Here is a 16,132-nt window from a genome sequence, read left to right as displayed (position 1 = left end):
GAATGTTCTTGAATTAGATTTTTTTGTTTTAGTACCCTCGAATGTTCTTGAATTTGACTGGATGTTCTTGAATGTTCTTAAATCTGATTTTCACGAATTTTCATGCACGTACATGTAACTAACAATTTGTATGACGGGATAATATTTATTGGCATTTTGTCAAACAATCATTACTAATGTTTGTATAAAAAAATCGGCGAATTGTGTCAAACAAAATAGCGGAGATCCGGGAATTGATGAATTAGTGGTGTTTTGATTCAGTAGATGGCTCCACCTGATATAGGCTAATGCTACAACGTTTTCTATTGGTTCGTTCAAGAGCAAATGACCAATTAGGGCCGTGTTTGCTTTTTATTTTCTACGTGAAGCCATTTGGATTTTTAATTCGCACATGTTGGAAGTTTCTTGGAACATTTTCGATCATGCCTCGCCAACATGGAAGTTGCAATTTTCGGGATGAGTGGCTTGTTGATCCCAAATATAAAGATTGGATAGTGAAAGATCGCGCAGATGACAAGGTTGCAGTATGCAATCTTTGCAAGAAATGGTTAAGCATTGTGAATGCTGGGAAGTATGCTTTAGAAAGCCATGCGAAGTCAGACCTGCATTTATTGTACATACACTCCTAAAATGTTCTTGAATTTGATTTCACACTTTCTGTACGAACCCTGTATTCTCGGAACCGAACATACGGGTACTTCGGCCCTATGCGCCATTGTTTATCACGTGACTCTGTGAAGCTTCTCCTTAGTTACATATGGTTTGATAGTGAATTTAGTCAATTTCAGTCGATCATTTACATCAGTTAACGGCCAAGATGCCTCAAACATGTTGTGCAGTTGGCTGCATAAACCATAACTTGATGTTAAAAAAAATATCGTTTTACAAATTTCGAAAAGAAGAGACCAGACGCTGCTTCTGGGTAGAGCCACTAAAATGTGACAAACCTGATGCAACGCCATGGCTTCCCACACGGAATGCGACTACATTGAGTTTAATGTTGTTGCTTGTCAACAATAACCAACGTTAATAGCAACCAAAATGGTTAAAGCATGTGCATTGATAACATTTCCACATTATACTGTAAATAAAATACACAATTCCATTTACTTTCATGAAAACCCCCCCCAAAAAACAGGATGCATCCAGTTCTTGAATAAAGAGTATACTCTTCTTCTTTTTTTTATCATCAAATTTGTGTGGTCTTCATTTTTCATTTAATTTAATTTTTTAGAGTTCAATCAAGACATTCTCTATACTTGTATTTATTTTGCCATCTTCGGCTACTACATCTATTTATTTATTTTTATTTTTAAAATAAAAAAGTATATGCAGTTAAATTACACACACACACACACACATAATAATAATAATAATTTATTATACAAGTTCTTTTATAAACTTTATTTTTATTTTTATTTTGTGTGTGTGCAAATGTGTCTGTAGCAGGCCTGCAGTACGAAAATATAGGTTTTCTACTACTTTATATATAAATATGGCTTCTTCCCCTACCAAGATTGTCCCTACTACTCAAGATTTTGCCCCCTATCCCACCCCAGATATATATATATCTATATCTGTGTGTGTGTGTGTGTGTGTGTGTTTGTGTGTGTGTGTGTGTGTGTGTGTGTTAACCATTATTTACTCGGGTAAGTTTTTGTGTTTTATTAATAAATATACCATGTTAAACCGTATTATTAAAACAGTTACAGTGTATATGTTTATTCGATGAGATAACACTATGTTTTAGTAGGTTGTAGACCGTGACATGAAAATAATATGGGAGTTATTAATTGCTACCCTAACTTAGATTATGGGGGGCAATTTAAAATATTAATATTCACATGCCAAAGAGAGCTATATATTATTCTCCTTGAACTAATCTCAGGGGAGTGATGGGAAGCTAGAGAGAGATATAACTCCCCTTAGATGACAAGGTCTGAGGTTGGCTATATTTTATTATTGCTATTTTCTTTTCGCCTGCATTCAACCGGTAAGGAAGGCCAACATCATGAGATAATTTCACAATCTGTGAAAACAAAATCATTTCATTATTTCAAGAAACGGTGGGGGTTTTTAAGAATAAAAGAATGTATTCAGTAGAACATTTTCACTCTTGCCAATACATCTATATAATAAGAATGACAATAATAATACTGTAATTTAAAGTTGTAAAGTAACAACTTTGCATTTGTTTAATTATTACATTCTATTTGGAAATAAAATAATTATGTTAAATCATAAAAATAATTATCTTGAATCATGCATATAAATTTTATTATTATACATACAAATTATATATTTTGTAGCCCACATCATAATTATTATAATATTAATAATTATCTTATCATTTCAAAGTTGTTAAAATTTATAATTAATATTACCTGAAAATTGCATCAACAAAAATTGTTCTGCCCAACCTGCCTCTCGTCAGGTCCCCTCGACAATATAAGCTATATGGAAACATGTGGTAAAAAATATAGACTCTACTAATTCATATTCCCGTTGTTCGTTTCTCTTATATGACAACCCAAGCTGCTATAATACTCATAAGACATGCTGCAACTATGTGTTGGCTACAGAAAATAAATGACAATATGCAAGGCATGCAAAAAGTTAATATGATAACTTTATTCTATGTTAAACAGTAATCACTAAGGCTTTGCTTCACCCCCAAAGACCCAGATGATCGGTAACTAGGCCGTGTGATGTCACGCCGGTTCCAAGAATGCAAGATAAAAACAAAAACCTGCTGAAATATAGTGTAGGCAATGTTTCCTACAAAGTCATTCATTGATGGTGAACTAAATGCTAAAAAAACTAATGGCCACAGTGTATATACAGATCAGTCTTGTTCACTTTGTTTCAGAGAAATATTCGTGGTCTGCGAGATTTCGTGGCGATGGAGGATTCTGACAGACGTGCCATGCTGCGTTCCCTCTCGGATCAGGAATACACCGATATCATGAATGTTTGTTCTATAATGCCACATGTTGAAATGAACATCAGGTCTGAAGGTAAGGATATTTTTAGGTATGGATTTTTGGTGGTGACAGTGGTGGTTTTTATTAGTATTTTTTTATTTTATTATTTATTTATTTTTTCAGTACATGATATCCACATTTGGAATAACAGAAAAATTGATAAGACAGCAGTATTAAAGATACATATTCTAAATATATGCATACATATAATTATCACCAATATTAACCTTAGTAGCAACAATGTATTACTATTCTTGTCCGTTCTATATAAATATAACTCACATAGGCAAAATAAAAAACTAAGTAGGCCTTCAAACTTTTTTTATATTAATAAATTATTAATTTTCCTTTGCAAGATATTAAAGTATGCAGGAATGGAATGGAGCTAGCTCTGGGCAAGCAAATCATTTCTCCAAATTATTTGTAGACCCAATTATTTTTACACAAAAAATCAATTACCTGTGTATCATGAAATTATTTTGCCAATTTAAATAATATTTGTCATTTAGGTTTTTAAATTCCCAGTGAGCTAGTTTGGTGGTTGCCAGAGCCAGCCCCATTACCTACAAGTTCATCTTAAGACTGTTGATGAAACAGATTATGACAAATTGACCAAACTTTTATAAATGAGTCAAATTTACAAGTGGAAAAGGCAATTGCCTTAGTAATATAATAGTAATCTGACAACTCCTTTTGGATCCAGTTTAAATCAGGCAAATAAGCATTCAAATGACTTTTAAATGTTAAGTGTTTAATAGCAAGAACAACTGCATTAACATGATCATTGTTTCTAGTTTTAAAGCCAAAAATTATATTTTATTTATTAAAATTAATAATTGTACCCGTTTTTATTTGAATCCAGTTTTTAATTTCTGTCCAAATAGAGTTGATTAGAGTACATTCCCAAAACATATGAATAATATTGTCCCTGGGTCTAAATTGCAAAAGCTACAAAGAAGGGAAGCAATATAGCCTATCTTGTGTAGTAGGTATTAACAGAAAGTATACAGTGAATGATTTTGTACTGAAACCACCTTAGTTCAGTGCTTTCTGTACAATAAAAAGACATTACATTAATGGCTCTCCAATCGGCATCTACATAGTTACAATTTAATAAAAAAATCCCATTTTAGATTATAATTTACTAAAATATTATAAAAATGCTTACTTCCCTTAACATTAATCTTAAGATTTCTGACATTGTATGGTAAAAAGGGGGTTTGTAACTTTTTTAAAATTTGTTTAATATTACATTTATTAAAATACTGCTTTATAGCATTGATTATACCTTGATAAATTAAAACATTTGTATTTAAATTATATTTCATTATAAACTGGTCATAGTTAATAAATTTACCATTGTCACTTATTAAATCATCAATAAATTTAATACCTACATCATACCAATCTTTATAAAAAACAGATTTTCTGTTTATCTTTACATCATCGTTATACCATATATATTCTGACACTATTAACTCTTCATCCTTAAACCTATTTTTGCATTTTTTTAAGTGAAATGTTTTTATGCCTTTGCTATCTTGGAATTAATTTTTTTTGTTTCTCGTTTTTTGAATGCATCTTCTTCAGTGGTCTGCACATTGGTATCCTATTCCATATTCCAACCGCTGATTCTTGTACATATATGTATTGAGACTTCTATTAGTTAGTTTCATATAGACAGCCCACCTTTGACACAAACAACACAACCACTATACGTTTATAGTAAAGTCATAACATTGTGATATTACAGATTTTAGGTTTACTGTTACAGTTAATACCATCACTACTATAGTACATCCCACAGGGAATGCCTTTTTTCATGCTATGGAATTTACTACAAATTCTTTATTTCTGAGCTGAATGTTTTTTAAATTAGACACAAAAATAGTATTCTTTTGATATTTCCAAAACACTTTTGCTTTTCTTCTTATGTCAGACAAAACTGAAATTATTTATTAAAAAAAACATTTTTGTATGGGGATAGGACGGGCTATAAGTCCATCATGTATAGAATATTTGTTGGTTTTTCAATTCATGTTGTAGAGTTGGCTAAAGAAGACAACACAATAACTGCAGAGTCGTCATTTATTTATAAAATATGTAGGTGTTTTTAATGTTCAGTTTTAGATGATGACAATAAAATAATAAGTATTAGTTTGATTATATATTTATAAAATATTTATTGATTTCTCTCTTAATGTTGCAGTATTGGATGACGACGACAACACCATAACTGCTGGGTCCATTGTTACAGTGACTGTGAAACTAACGAGAACCAACATGTTGGGTTCTGATCCCAGCGAACAGACGACCGAAACTGCCGATCATAAAGAAATAGAACCAGCCAAAGAGGATGAGGAGAATGAGGAGAAAAATGAAGAGGATGAAAACGAGGCCAAACAGGTGAGAAACTGACAGGGCAGGTCCATAGTTTTAGAGTGGGGTTTGGGACACCCATGCAGAAACATAGACAGGGTTAAATGTGCCTTAATTCCAGTAACAATGTTCGCCTGTATTTGGTTTAGAAAGTTCACTGTACTGCATATTGAGTATATTTTAAAAATCATTTAACTGTTTGGAATAGGTCATCTATAGTGTTTTTCCATTAACCTTTGAATGTAGTTCCTAATCAAGGTTATATGAAAATATATGATCTCAAAATATAAACTGTTCACTGTAACTGTGTATATGTTTTTTTAAAGTTCAGAATACGCTTGTTATTTCAAGGCAGTTGATCATATACCTTGATAGAGAATTCACCCTTTTATTAAAACAGCAATTGGGCATGGGTGCTGGAATGTATGCAAGCGGAGGTCTAGATTATGGTGAGCAAAGTTTCTAGTGAGAATAGGGTCGAGTCATGCTCCCTCACAAAATATATTTAAAAACATAAAATTTACTTGAGCAGAGGAGTTTGACCTCAGATACCCCTCCTACCCCTCCAACATGGCAGTTGTGTTTGTATTTTGCATAAAGAAATGACTGTATAAGATGAGTTGGCAAGATTGCAACACAGTGTTTCCCACAGGATTTTTGTTCAGAGGGTTGGCAAAATAGTTAAATGTAGACCGAGTCCCCAATTGGGGCGAAAATTGTAGGAGGGGTTCAGGAGCATGCTCCCCCATAAAACATATTTTTGAAAATTCCGTTGCTTTCAGATGCATTTGGGTGTCATGTACACCTATAGAAAGATATATTTTAAGATATATTTCAATAATAATGTGCATTATTATTTGTATAATGTCAAAACTTTGATCAACTATAATTTCGTAAGGAAGTATAGAATTATTTTTCTAAGCAAGCACATAATACATACTACAGAATTATTAATTGTCATTTATTTTCTTGAACTGCAATCCAACTAATATTAATCAATTTAAAACAAAGTTATTTAGAACAACATTTAAAACTATTAAACTATAAATGAATGATCAACGATAGGGTCAGACTCCACCACAAAAATACATTGGCTATTGCATTAAACAAATTAATGAAATTAGACATTAATAAATGCATGCTTTGTTACTTATAAATTGATATCTAATATTTATTTACATGTGTAATGGTAAATCACTCCCCTCCACACCAAAAAGAAAATAACGGTTTGCAAACATTTATATCATACTTTAAAAGGCATATGATATAATACACAAACCCACAAATTAATGATAAAATGAAAAATAAAATTGGAATAATTTATTTTATGTAGGTGCATTGTTGTTAAATTTGAGTTATTTTATTATATAATGCACTTAAAAAAGAATATCATGCGAGTCTTGCAAATTTAATTGTGTAATGTTTTAAAAAATAAAAAATAAAATAACATTTTGAAGTTCAAAAACACAAATTGTGACGTGCAACCTTAAAAAGACTGGTCACAATTTTCATAATTACGCCTGCACTGTGTTACAGTAACAACTGTTTGGGTGCCAGTTAGAGGAAAATGGCGTATATGGCATCAAATCTCTGGAAATGTTTTTTGTTTACCATTTAACTTGGACTTTAATAAAATTACATCAGTAAGTATATTCATTTCAGGTATGGGACAGGGATTACTGGTGTCCATATATTCGTTAGAGAACCATTACAAGTGAAAAGAAATCAAAATAATTGACTTGTAGATATTTATTCATATGTAGGTATGTGAGAATTGGCCCCAGGCATCGCATATGCTTAGGTCAAATGCTTGGTTTCTGGGTTGATTGCAGTGCAGCGGGCAGTGGAAATGCTGTACTTTCAAGTGCATTTTTTGGGTCGTGGGCGCAAGGTTGAAAAGCTACACTTATACTGATGACGTAGTTTACATTTTCAGCAGTTTTTTCGTCTTCGATTTATTTCCATAAGATTCCTAGAAGTTTCACAAATCATCTGTTAAAATTTCGGTATACATAACCAATAAAAAACGCCTCTGATTTACCGAAAAGCGAGTAAAGACTCTTTTCAAACTTATATAGACCTGTAGTATGTGTCCTTTTCTACCTTTATGTGGATTTTCAAGACAATCCTACATACAGCCACTGATTTATACCAGCAGCAGGATCGGGTTTCCAAGCCGTTGATGGGCTGTTTTGTCAACAAACCTTCGATAATCAACCTCAAAATAATGATGGTTAATCTGATTGGAATTCTTCAAATTGTAATCAGAATAGTTTATTAACAAGCAAAGATGACTTTGATATGCATTTCATTGAAATTTGGGATTTAATAATGCCGATGGTTAATGATTTTGTCTGGCATGTTATGTTCTAAAAGTGTGCACGTGACTGGAAATTAGGTCACGTGACCCAAATGCTGCCACCTGATTGGTCCAGACTGTTGTTTACATTGAAATTAGCCATGTGCTCAGTGTTTATTTTCTACATATGGTTTATTTTCATCAGTTTTGATGTTCGTTTTAATATGTTTTGAATGTGATTATTCAAGTGAGAATAGACCCATCTGATAAAACTTTTTGATAGCTGTCTGCTGGTGCAGGTTTTGTTGAAATATTCCAAATGTTATGGGCATTTTTCAGAATGGGACTACCGCTAATTACCGGGTAATTAGGTAGGTAATTAATTAATTATTAGTGAATTAAAATGACTGATATTGTGATAAGATAATTTTAAGAGGCAATAACCCATCTTTTAGTGGTGGGAGTCTTTCTTACCAATGCTACAGATGAAGGGTTGTATGGTATTTTGAAGCACATTTTTAAAGAAAATGGTCACAGTGTTTCTTTTGTTTAAAATGTAAATCCATTGACGAAAACCACCCTAAATTAGGCGACTTCAAAATACCATAGCACCCTCAATATCTATCCTATCATCACAATTCTTTTCTAGCTATTTCCAATGATACCAATTGCACTGCAATCACCTGAATACAATCATCATCATGGTGGTTGAATTTTCTTTCTTCCTAACTGGCCAACGGGCTCAAACAATGTACTTATTTGGTGACTATATTAATAACAAGTAGTTTTTACATTACAAAAAATTCTGTAAACGAATTAATCACGGAGGTGAGTCCCTTTTTTTAATGGTTACAATTTTTACGGTCCCAGTAAAGAAATTCACGGGGTCGGTGCAGGGTCCATCCGGCCCCTAGGGGAAACACTGCCACATTAAATAGATGTTCAAAATAGTTAAGCTTGCTTAATATTTTGGTTTGGTTTATTTTCTTGTTTTTGGCAGGTTGCTAATGCATCGCCACATAATAAGCCAAAAGCTTGGGAAAAGCCAGTCAAGAAGAAGGGTAAAAAGGGAGGTAAGCAGAAGAAGAAGCCAAAACAAGCTTATCAGTGGAAAGCAGTCGCAGAAGCTAAGGCAGATGCACACAATGCTGCAGCTAAAACGGTGAGTAGTAGTCTTCAAGCCTGGATGAGAGGGAGGACGTAGCCCAGTGGTAAAGCACCTGCTTGGTGCGCGGTTGGTCTAGGATCGATCCCCGTCGGTGGACCCATTGGGCTATTTCTCATTCCAGCCAGTGTACCATGACTGGTGTATCAAAGGCCATGGTATGTACTATCCTGGCTGTAGGATGGTGCATACAAAAGATCCCTTGCTACTAATGGAAAAATGTACTGGGTTTCCACTCTCAGCCTGTGTGTCAGAATTAGCAAATGTTTGACATCCAATAGCCAATGATTAATAAATCAATGTGCTCCAGTGGTGGTGTTAAACAAAACTAACTTTTTTTCAAACCCGCATGAGAATCTTTTATGGAAGCCACAATTGTTTTTACACTCAGGGTCAGTCTTTGAATTCATCTTTGATAAGAAATTTGGTTATGGCAAATGCAAACTATATTATTAATTTTTGTTATAGGACGTTAGTGTTCTTTGTTTATTTTTCACTAAATCACCTTTGATAAGAAATATGCTTAGGGAGAGGGCAAGCTTTATTCTGAATTCTATTATCAGACGTCGGTACAAAGTCTTAAACATTTGTTATTTCTGTTGTATTTATTTACTGTTCACCACTGATCAGTTTATTAAGTGATTTCATGTTTTATGATGTATTAAACCAAAAAATTAGCGTCACTAAGCAGCACATTTCATTGTGATATCTTTTGAATTAGTAGCTGTTTATTGTTGCATGTAGTATTTGTGTAGAAATAAAACCCAAGATATGTAAGCTGGAAAAAATTAAGTAATTAAAGAAATATATATTTTTTTTTTAGAAATCAGAATTAAGAACATCCAAATCGGAAGGTGAACATGACAATGAGGATGAAGAAGAGAGAGATAGAGAGGTAAAAGAAGATGCCGATACCGAAGATGAAGAAAGGGAAAAGGGAGATAACTCTGAGACAGATGAAAAGGAAGAAAAGGAGACCAAAAAACAGGTTAAGAGAACACACAAGTCATCTGAGGGTGAGGGAGAGAAAGAGGAAGAGGACTGGTCCAAGTTCCAGGAGGAATCGAGGAAAGAGAATTCTTTAGAAACAAAAGTTAAAGAAAGTCACGTGGTTCACTGTCCTTACTTTCCATTGGTAAGTAAATAATACATGGTGATAAATAGGGAATAACTGGTTACTGTCTTAAGATGTCGGCTTTATCCTGTGAAGGTTAAAATGGTGAATGCAGCGAGGCTCTGCCATTCGACCTGAGCAGGATAAAACCTATATCTTAAGACAGTAACCAGTTATTTCTTTTATCCTGCAATCCTACAGGAATATTCGGAAAATCATTATTTATTCCAGTTTTGTGTACGCAAATCGAATATTGTCAACTTAGCAAGGCTTTTGCCGTATGACGTCATACAAGATACATGACGTCATTATTTGTAAGAATATAGCTACATTCTGACACATTAAACTCTAATTCATAAATAAATATACAAGGTTTTTTTTATTGTTATCACAAAACTAAAAGTTATTTGTATTTACTATACTCAACAAATGATTTAAAGAGTATGTTTATTGAAAATCTACTCTGAAATACTCGAGTTGAGTTGGGCTTATGTCACGTGACCTATATTTTTGGTCTGTGACTGAAAACAGAGAAATTTATCTAGTCATCATATCTTGCCAATGTATACAGTGTTTGCTGGATAAATAAATGTTGATACTTTTTTACTTGTTTTACATGAATTGAGAAGATAAAAATTGGTGCTAGTTTAACAAATAATAATATTTAACCCCCAATATTATTTTTATGCTTCAGTAATCATTCAGGACTTTTTTGTGCCCCTGTAACTTATATTATATTATATTATATTATATTATATTATATTATATTACATATTAGCCTCTTTAAACATTGGCAACATGATCTATTTTATAATTTGTTTATGTTATGATGAATGTTTTAACTTCGCCTTTGTAAACATTTGTGCTGTGACCTATATTTTATATTTAGCCTTCTTAAATATTGACTCTGTGTTTTGTTATAACTAGCCCCATTAAACATTTGCATTATAATCTTGTTTATGCTGCATCTTCTTAATGACAGTAGATCGCTTGCCTGGGGTGCTTAGTTGTAGGATCGAATCCCCTTGGTGGACCCCTTCTTCAGTTGGGTTTTTTCCCCCATCAAAGGCCATGGTATGTACTGTCCTTTCTGTGGAAAGTGCTTATAAACAATCATCACTGCTAATGGAAAAATGTGAGTTTTCTCTAAGGCAATATATGTCGATGATTAATAAATCAGTGTGTTTAGCGGTGTCGTTAAACAAAGTAAACTAGCTTTCTTAATAATTTTTCATGTAACCTACTATACTCATTCTCATTAAACATTGGCAGGAGAAGCAAGAATGGTGGTGGTTGTATGTTGCCGACCGCAAACGACACCAGCTTATCACTGCTCCAGTTCAGATCTGCAGTTTAAAGAAGGAAGAGGAGGTATGTATTACTAAACAGTGCACTCTGTTTGCTCAACATAGTACATCTGACTCCTTTACATGTTTGGGGCAAGATGTAGCCCAATGGTAAAGCGCTCGCTTGATGTGCGGTCGGTTTGGGATCGATCCCTGTCAGTTTGCCCATTAGGCTATTTCACGCTCCATCTAGTGCACCACAACTAGTACATCAAAGGCCGTAGTATGTACTATCCTGTCTGTAGGATGATGCATATAAAAGATCCCTTGCTGCTAATCAAAAAGAGTAGCCTATGAAGTGGCGACAGCAGGTTTCCTCTCTCATTATCTGTGTGGTCCTTGACCATATGTCCGACGCCATTTAACTGTAAATAAAATGTGTTGAGTGCATCGTTAAAATATTTCCTTTCTTCCTTCCCTTTACATGTCAGTAAGACAATACAATACAGATGTTAATACAAATTTAACATTTTAAAATCAATGATAAGTGTACAGTTTATGGATTGTCATCCTCATATATAATTTATTTCCACAAACAAAATATTGTTAATTGAAAAATCTCAACTGTTTACGAACCAGTTTATAGTTATATTTTAAAATAAATTGTGTTATGTCTGAAAAATATTTTCTTGCGGTTTTCTGTCAATACATACTCTTATTATTCCCAGTAGGTGAATTTTATGCATTTATCCATTCATGAGCCAAGCATAATCGTTGAACAGTGTTTTTAATATTTGTCTTTTCAGTCCATTAAACACCAAAATTTTGTTTTTATTTTTAGGTTCAGCTGAAGTTTTCAGCTCCGCCAAAACCTAGCATTTATCAGTATTCGGTTATTCTCCGATCTGACTCTTACTTCCTGGATTTTGATAGGATTGCGACAATAAAGGTAAGGTCTCGAGATAATTTCAAAAAGATTGGATTTCTTAACATAACCTACAGTTGTGCAGAAATCGGATAAATGAAAGTCTAGCCATTCGTATAATTAATTTATTTAATCATCTGTAGTACTTGCATGTCCTACAGTCGTCACCTATTGATTCATTGCTAACCTCGGTGGTGCAGTGGTTAAGCCATCAGACTACAGGCTGGTAGGAACAGGGTTCGCAGCCCAGTACCGGCTCCAACCCAGAGCAAGTTTGTAAAGGCTCAGTGGATAGGTGTAACCAACTAACAACTAACCCACTGTCCTGGACAGACAGCCCAGATAGCTGAGGTGTGTGTCCAGGACAGCGTACTTGATTCTTAATTGAATATAAGTACGGAAATAAGTAAAAGAGAGAGATTCATTGTCAGTGGGTTACTAAGTCATTTGTTACACACTTGCTGGAGAGAACGCTGGTTTTTATTATTACATGGTAATAGTACACACGTGGGAGACTTAATTAATGCTACTGAAACTCATTGCTTTATGATGTTGGTTTTTTTCTTGTTCCAACCAGTGCACCACAACTGGTCAAAGGCCGTGGTATGTGCTTTCCTGTCTGTGGGAAAGTGCATATAAAAGAAAAAGAAAAAAAACCACATTATATTTGTGTTTGTTAGATATAAGTGATCTTACAACTCATTTAAAAACAATGAGACTCACTTTTACTTGTTAAATATGTGGTTTTAAAACAATTTGTAAGATTAAAACATATTGAATTCACTTTTACTTGTATGTGTGTAGTTTTAAATCAATTTAAGAGGCAGGACGTTGCTCCGTGGTAAAGCGCTCGCTCGATGCACGGTCAGTCTAGGATCGATCCCTACTGGTGGGCCCATTGAGCTATTTCGCATTCCAACCAGTGCACCACGACTGGTATATCACAGGCCATGGTATGTACTACCCCGTCTGTGGGATGGTGCATATAAACGATCCCTTGAGTAGTCCATGAAGTGGTAACAGCGGGTTTCCTCTCTCAATATCTGTGTGGTCCTTATCCATATGTCTGATGCCATATAACCGTAACTAAAATGTGTTGAGTGTGTCGTTAAATAAAACATTTTTTTCTTTCTTAAAACAATTTGTAAGATAAATGGTAACTAATGGCCACTCATGTAATAGTGTTCGTTATCTAACTATTTGATGATAATTTCTTTCTTTTCAGCTTGACGTGAAGGAGGCCAAACCATTGGAGGATCACCCGCAGTGGGATATCTCTGATGACGAAGAGCAGCAGAATGAAGATGGGGACGAGACGGAGGAAGACAGTGACTACTCATCAGAAGATGACGATTCTGATTAAACACACGCACACACACACTCTCTATACACCCACTCTATTCTGAATTCATTCTGATAGGGGTCATCATGCAATAATCTTCAGCTTGACATAACAACTTAGTAATATTACTTTCCAGGTTGGACAAAGATTGTTGGAAAATGTTTTAAATTTTTTTCCCACTATACATTAACCTAATTATGGGAGTAATGGGGAAATGCACTTTTTTGTGAGAAGTAAAGGTCAATGTTGACGAAAAGAGAAAATGATCAATGGTTCCCTCACAATTGTATGGAGAAAATGAAATGCTGAAGTTTGTATGAAGTTCGAGATAAGAATGTGTTGTAAATAACAGGTTTTTGGGAACATAGTAACAATGGGGTCAAGAATAATGTTTAATTATTGCAGTGTTGTTGATTTTTTAATGTTTAAAAGAATTACTGAGTTGGTCAGTGGAACCTTTTCAAACTTTGTAAATGGAGACTTTTAAAGCTGATCATAATATACAGTCATTTAGTTATTTGAATTACAGAGCATTTTTGGATTTATTCAGGTATTACTTGCACAGGAAACTCTTAAGAACAAGATTTTATTTACAAAAAATACATAAAAAACCACTGATTTTTGTGAGGCATTATTAGTCCAAACATCTAGTCATAAACCAGATGGACATTGTTAGTTTTTGCAATGATTAGCTAGGCACCATATTTCATTATTTTACTCGCTCTTGCGTGGAAAATAAAATAATCCACGTTCATAACATAGGTTTCATACACAGCACATGCTAAGCTTATGTAATATACATAAATTAACAATAATAAATAGAGTATGTTGTAGTATATAGGCTCCCTCACAACTTGTGAAGAATAATTCGTAATTTGATGCAAACAAATATGCTACAAATTATTACTTGGGTTGTGCAGTTGTAAACTGTTATAAATTACAACAGTAATTAATTACTAGTCACACCATGGTAATGGGCACTCACTTTTATGTTGTTAATGGAACTTTTTTTCTTTCTTTTTTGTGGTGCATTATGAATTATATTAATTAAAAGTTCAACCAGTAACCATCTTATTTTGGGATTCGACCATCAAAAAGAAAAAAAAAGATCTATATATTATTATATTAAGTTTTTAAAAAAATTTGGAGGTATTAATTTTACATTTTGGTGGGCATCTATATAGATCATGGGCATTAGTTAAATGTTTTGGTTGAAATTTACTTAACCATACATGTATGAAAATGTGAGTGATATCTGATTTAAGAATTCATGAAGTGACTTTATTTCAGATGAAATTTAAGTTTCATTATGTGTAAATGTGTCAGATACGTGCTGATCAATTACGGTGGTTCAGAATGTAAATAACATAACTAACAAAATATCATATTTTTGTCAAGATATGTACGATTGTGATGTATAACTGCAATTTAGTTTAACAATTAAAGTGGAAATCAAATGATTCTGTTTCATCAAAAAAACAAATTCATGCTGTTATTTGACAATAAAAAAAAAAATCATTCAATTTTTTTTCTGACCCTACCCCCTCCCCCAAATAGAGTACCATACCATTTGCCTATGGGTGATTCATCTAATGATCTTCTTCAACAGTGAAAAAAACTAAACAAAATTTACCATCCACTGTGACATAGTTTGAAGAGCTTATGGTTTTTAGTATCAAAAACATATTCATCAGTTGTAGATGTATATTTCACAATGTATTGCTGATTTAATCATTTGATGTATATAGCTGCTCTCAGTCTAGTTATGTCATACATTAGGTGAATCAAAAATTGTTTCTGTATTGGAAATTTATTTGGTGGCAATATATTTGAATGTTTATCTTTCTTTAAACCAATCCTGTCCACTCAAAAAGTATACAATGCATGCATGGTTAGCAATATCTATTACTGTGGTGTGTATTTTTCTTCATAATCATATTTTTCAGAGATTTAAAAACTTTTGGATTTTTGTTTTATTTCCTGATTTTAGCCCTACTAGATATTTTTTAATCTTTATTCTTTGATCAGGGTTCTTACACGTCCTGGAAATCCTGGAATGTCCTTAAATTTTGTAATTTGAAAATCCAGGCCTGGAATGTCCTGGAAAAAAACATTAAATTGTATTGTCCTGGAAATACAGGTCAAACATTTGGTTGTTTATTTTTTTTCGCATCTTTACTATTGTTGCCCCCATAACCTGTCTAAATTCAGACAACAATTTGTTATAAAAACATTCATTGATTGAACGTTTCATGTCCTGGAATGTTTGTTAAATGTCCTGGAAAACTTCTGGATATGTCCTTGAATTTTTATGGGATTTTTAAGTGTTAGAATTCTGTTGATAAAAAATTCCTAGTAACCTTTTAATTTTCAAGACCCTGTGAACGATCCCCTATCTTTTTGTCCAGTGCCATTTCCATCCCTACTCAATATTTGTTGTTAAGAAGAATTTAAGTAGTCTAGTATCCAATGAATGTGTACTGTGCACCTCATCATTCTTCACTTAAAAACATGGGGCTGGACGTAGCCCAGTGGTAAAGAACTCGCTTGATGAGCGGTCGGTTTGGGATCGATCCCTGTCGCTGGGCCCATTAGGCTATTTTACGTTCCAGCCAGTGCACCACGACTGATATATCAA

The 16,132-nt window shown here is 33.5% G+C and overlaps 1 protein-coding gene across 1 annotated transcript in view; it reads left to right on the top strand.

Annotated features, from left to right (window-relative positions):
• Positions 1-16,132, top strand: part of LOC121370496 (translocation protein SEC63 homolog) — a 33,537-nt gene extending 17,405 nt beyond the window's left edge. The window contains exons 13-19 of the mRNA XM_041495769.1: positions 2,870-3,017; positions 5,194-5,390; positions 8,663-8,824; positions 9,651-9,962; positions 11,214-11,312; positions 12,069-12,176; positions 13,378-16,132. Of these exons, the coding sequence (XP_041351703.1) occupies positions 2,870-3,017; positions 5,194-5,390; positions 8,663-8,824; positions 9,651-9,962; positions 11,214-11,312; positions 12,069-12,176; positions 13,378-13,515 (1,164 nt within the window). The 3' untranslated portion in view covers positions 13,516-16,132. The remainder of the gene's footprint in view (positions 1-2,869; positions 3,018-5,193; positions 5,391-8,662; positions 8,825-9,650; positions 9,963-11,213; positions 11,313-12,068; positions 12,177-13,377) is intronic.

This window comes from Gigantopelta aegis, chromosome 4 (genome assembly GCF_016097555.1).
Source record: "Gigantopelta aegis isolate Gae_Host chromosome 4, Gae_host_genome, whole genome shotgun sequence".
Classification (NCBI taxonomy): domain Eukaryota; kingdom Metazoa; phylum Mollusca; class Gastropoda; order Neomphalida; family Peltospiridae; genus Gigantopelta; species Gigantopelta aegis.
The sequence above is the reverse complement of the archived record's forward strand: the minus strand, read 5'-3'. Positions and strand labels throughout refer to the sequence as shown.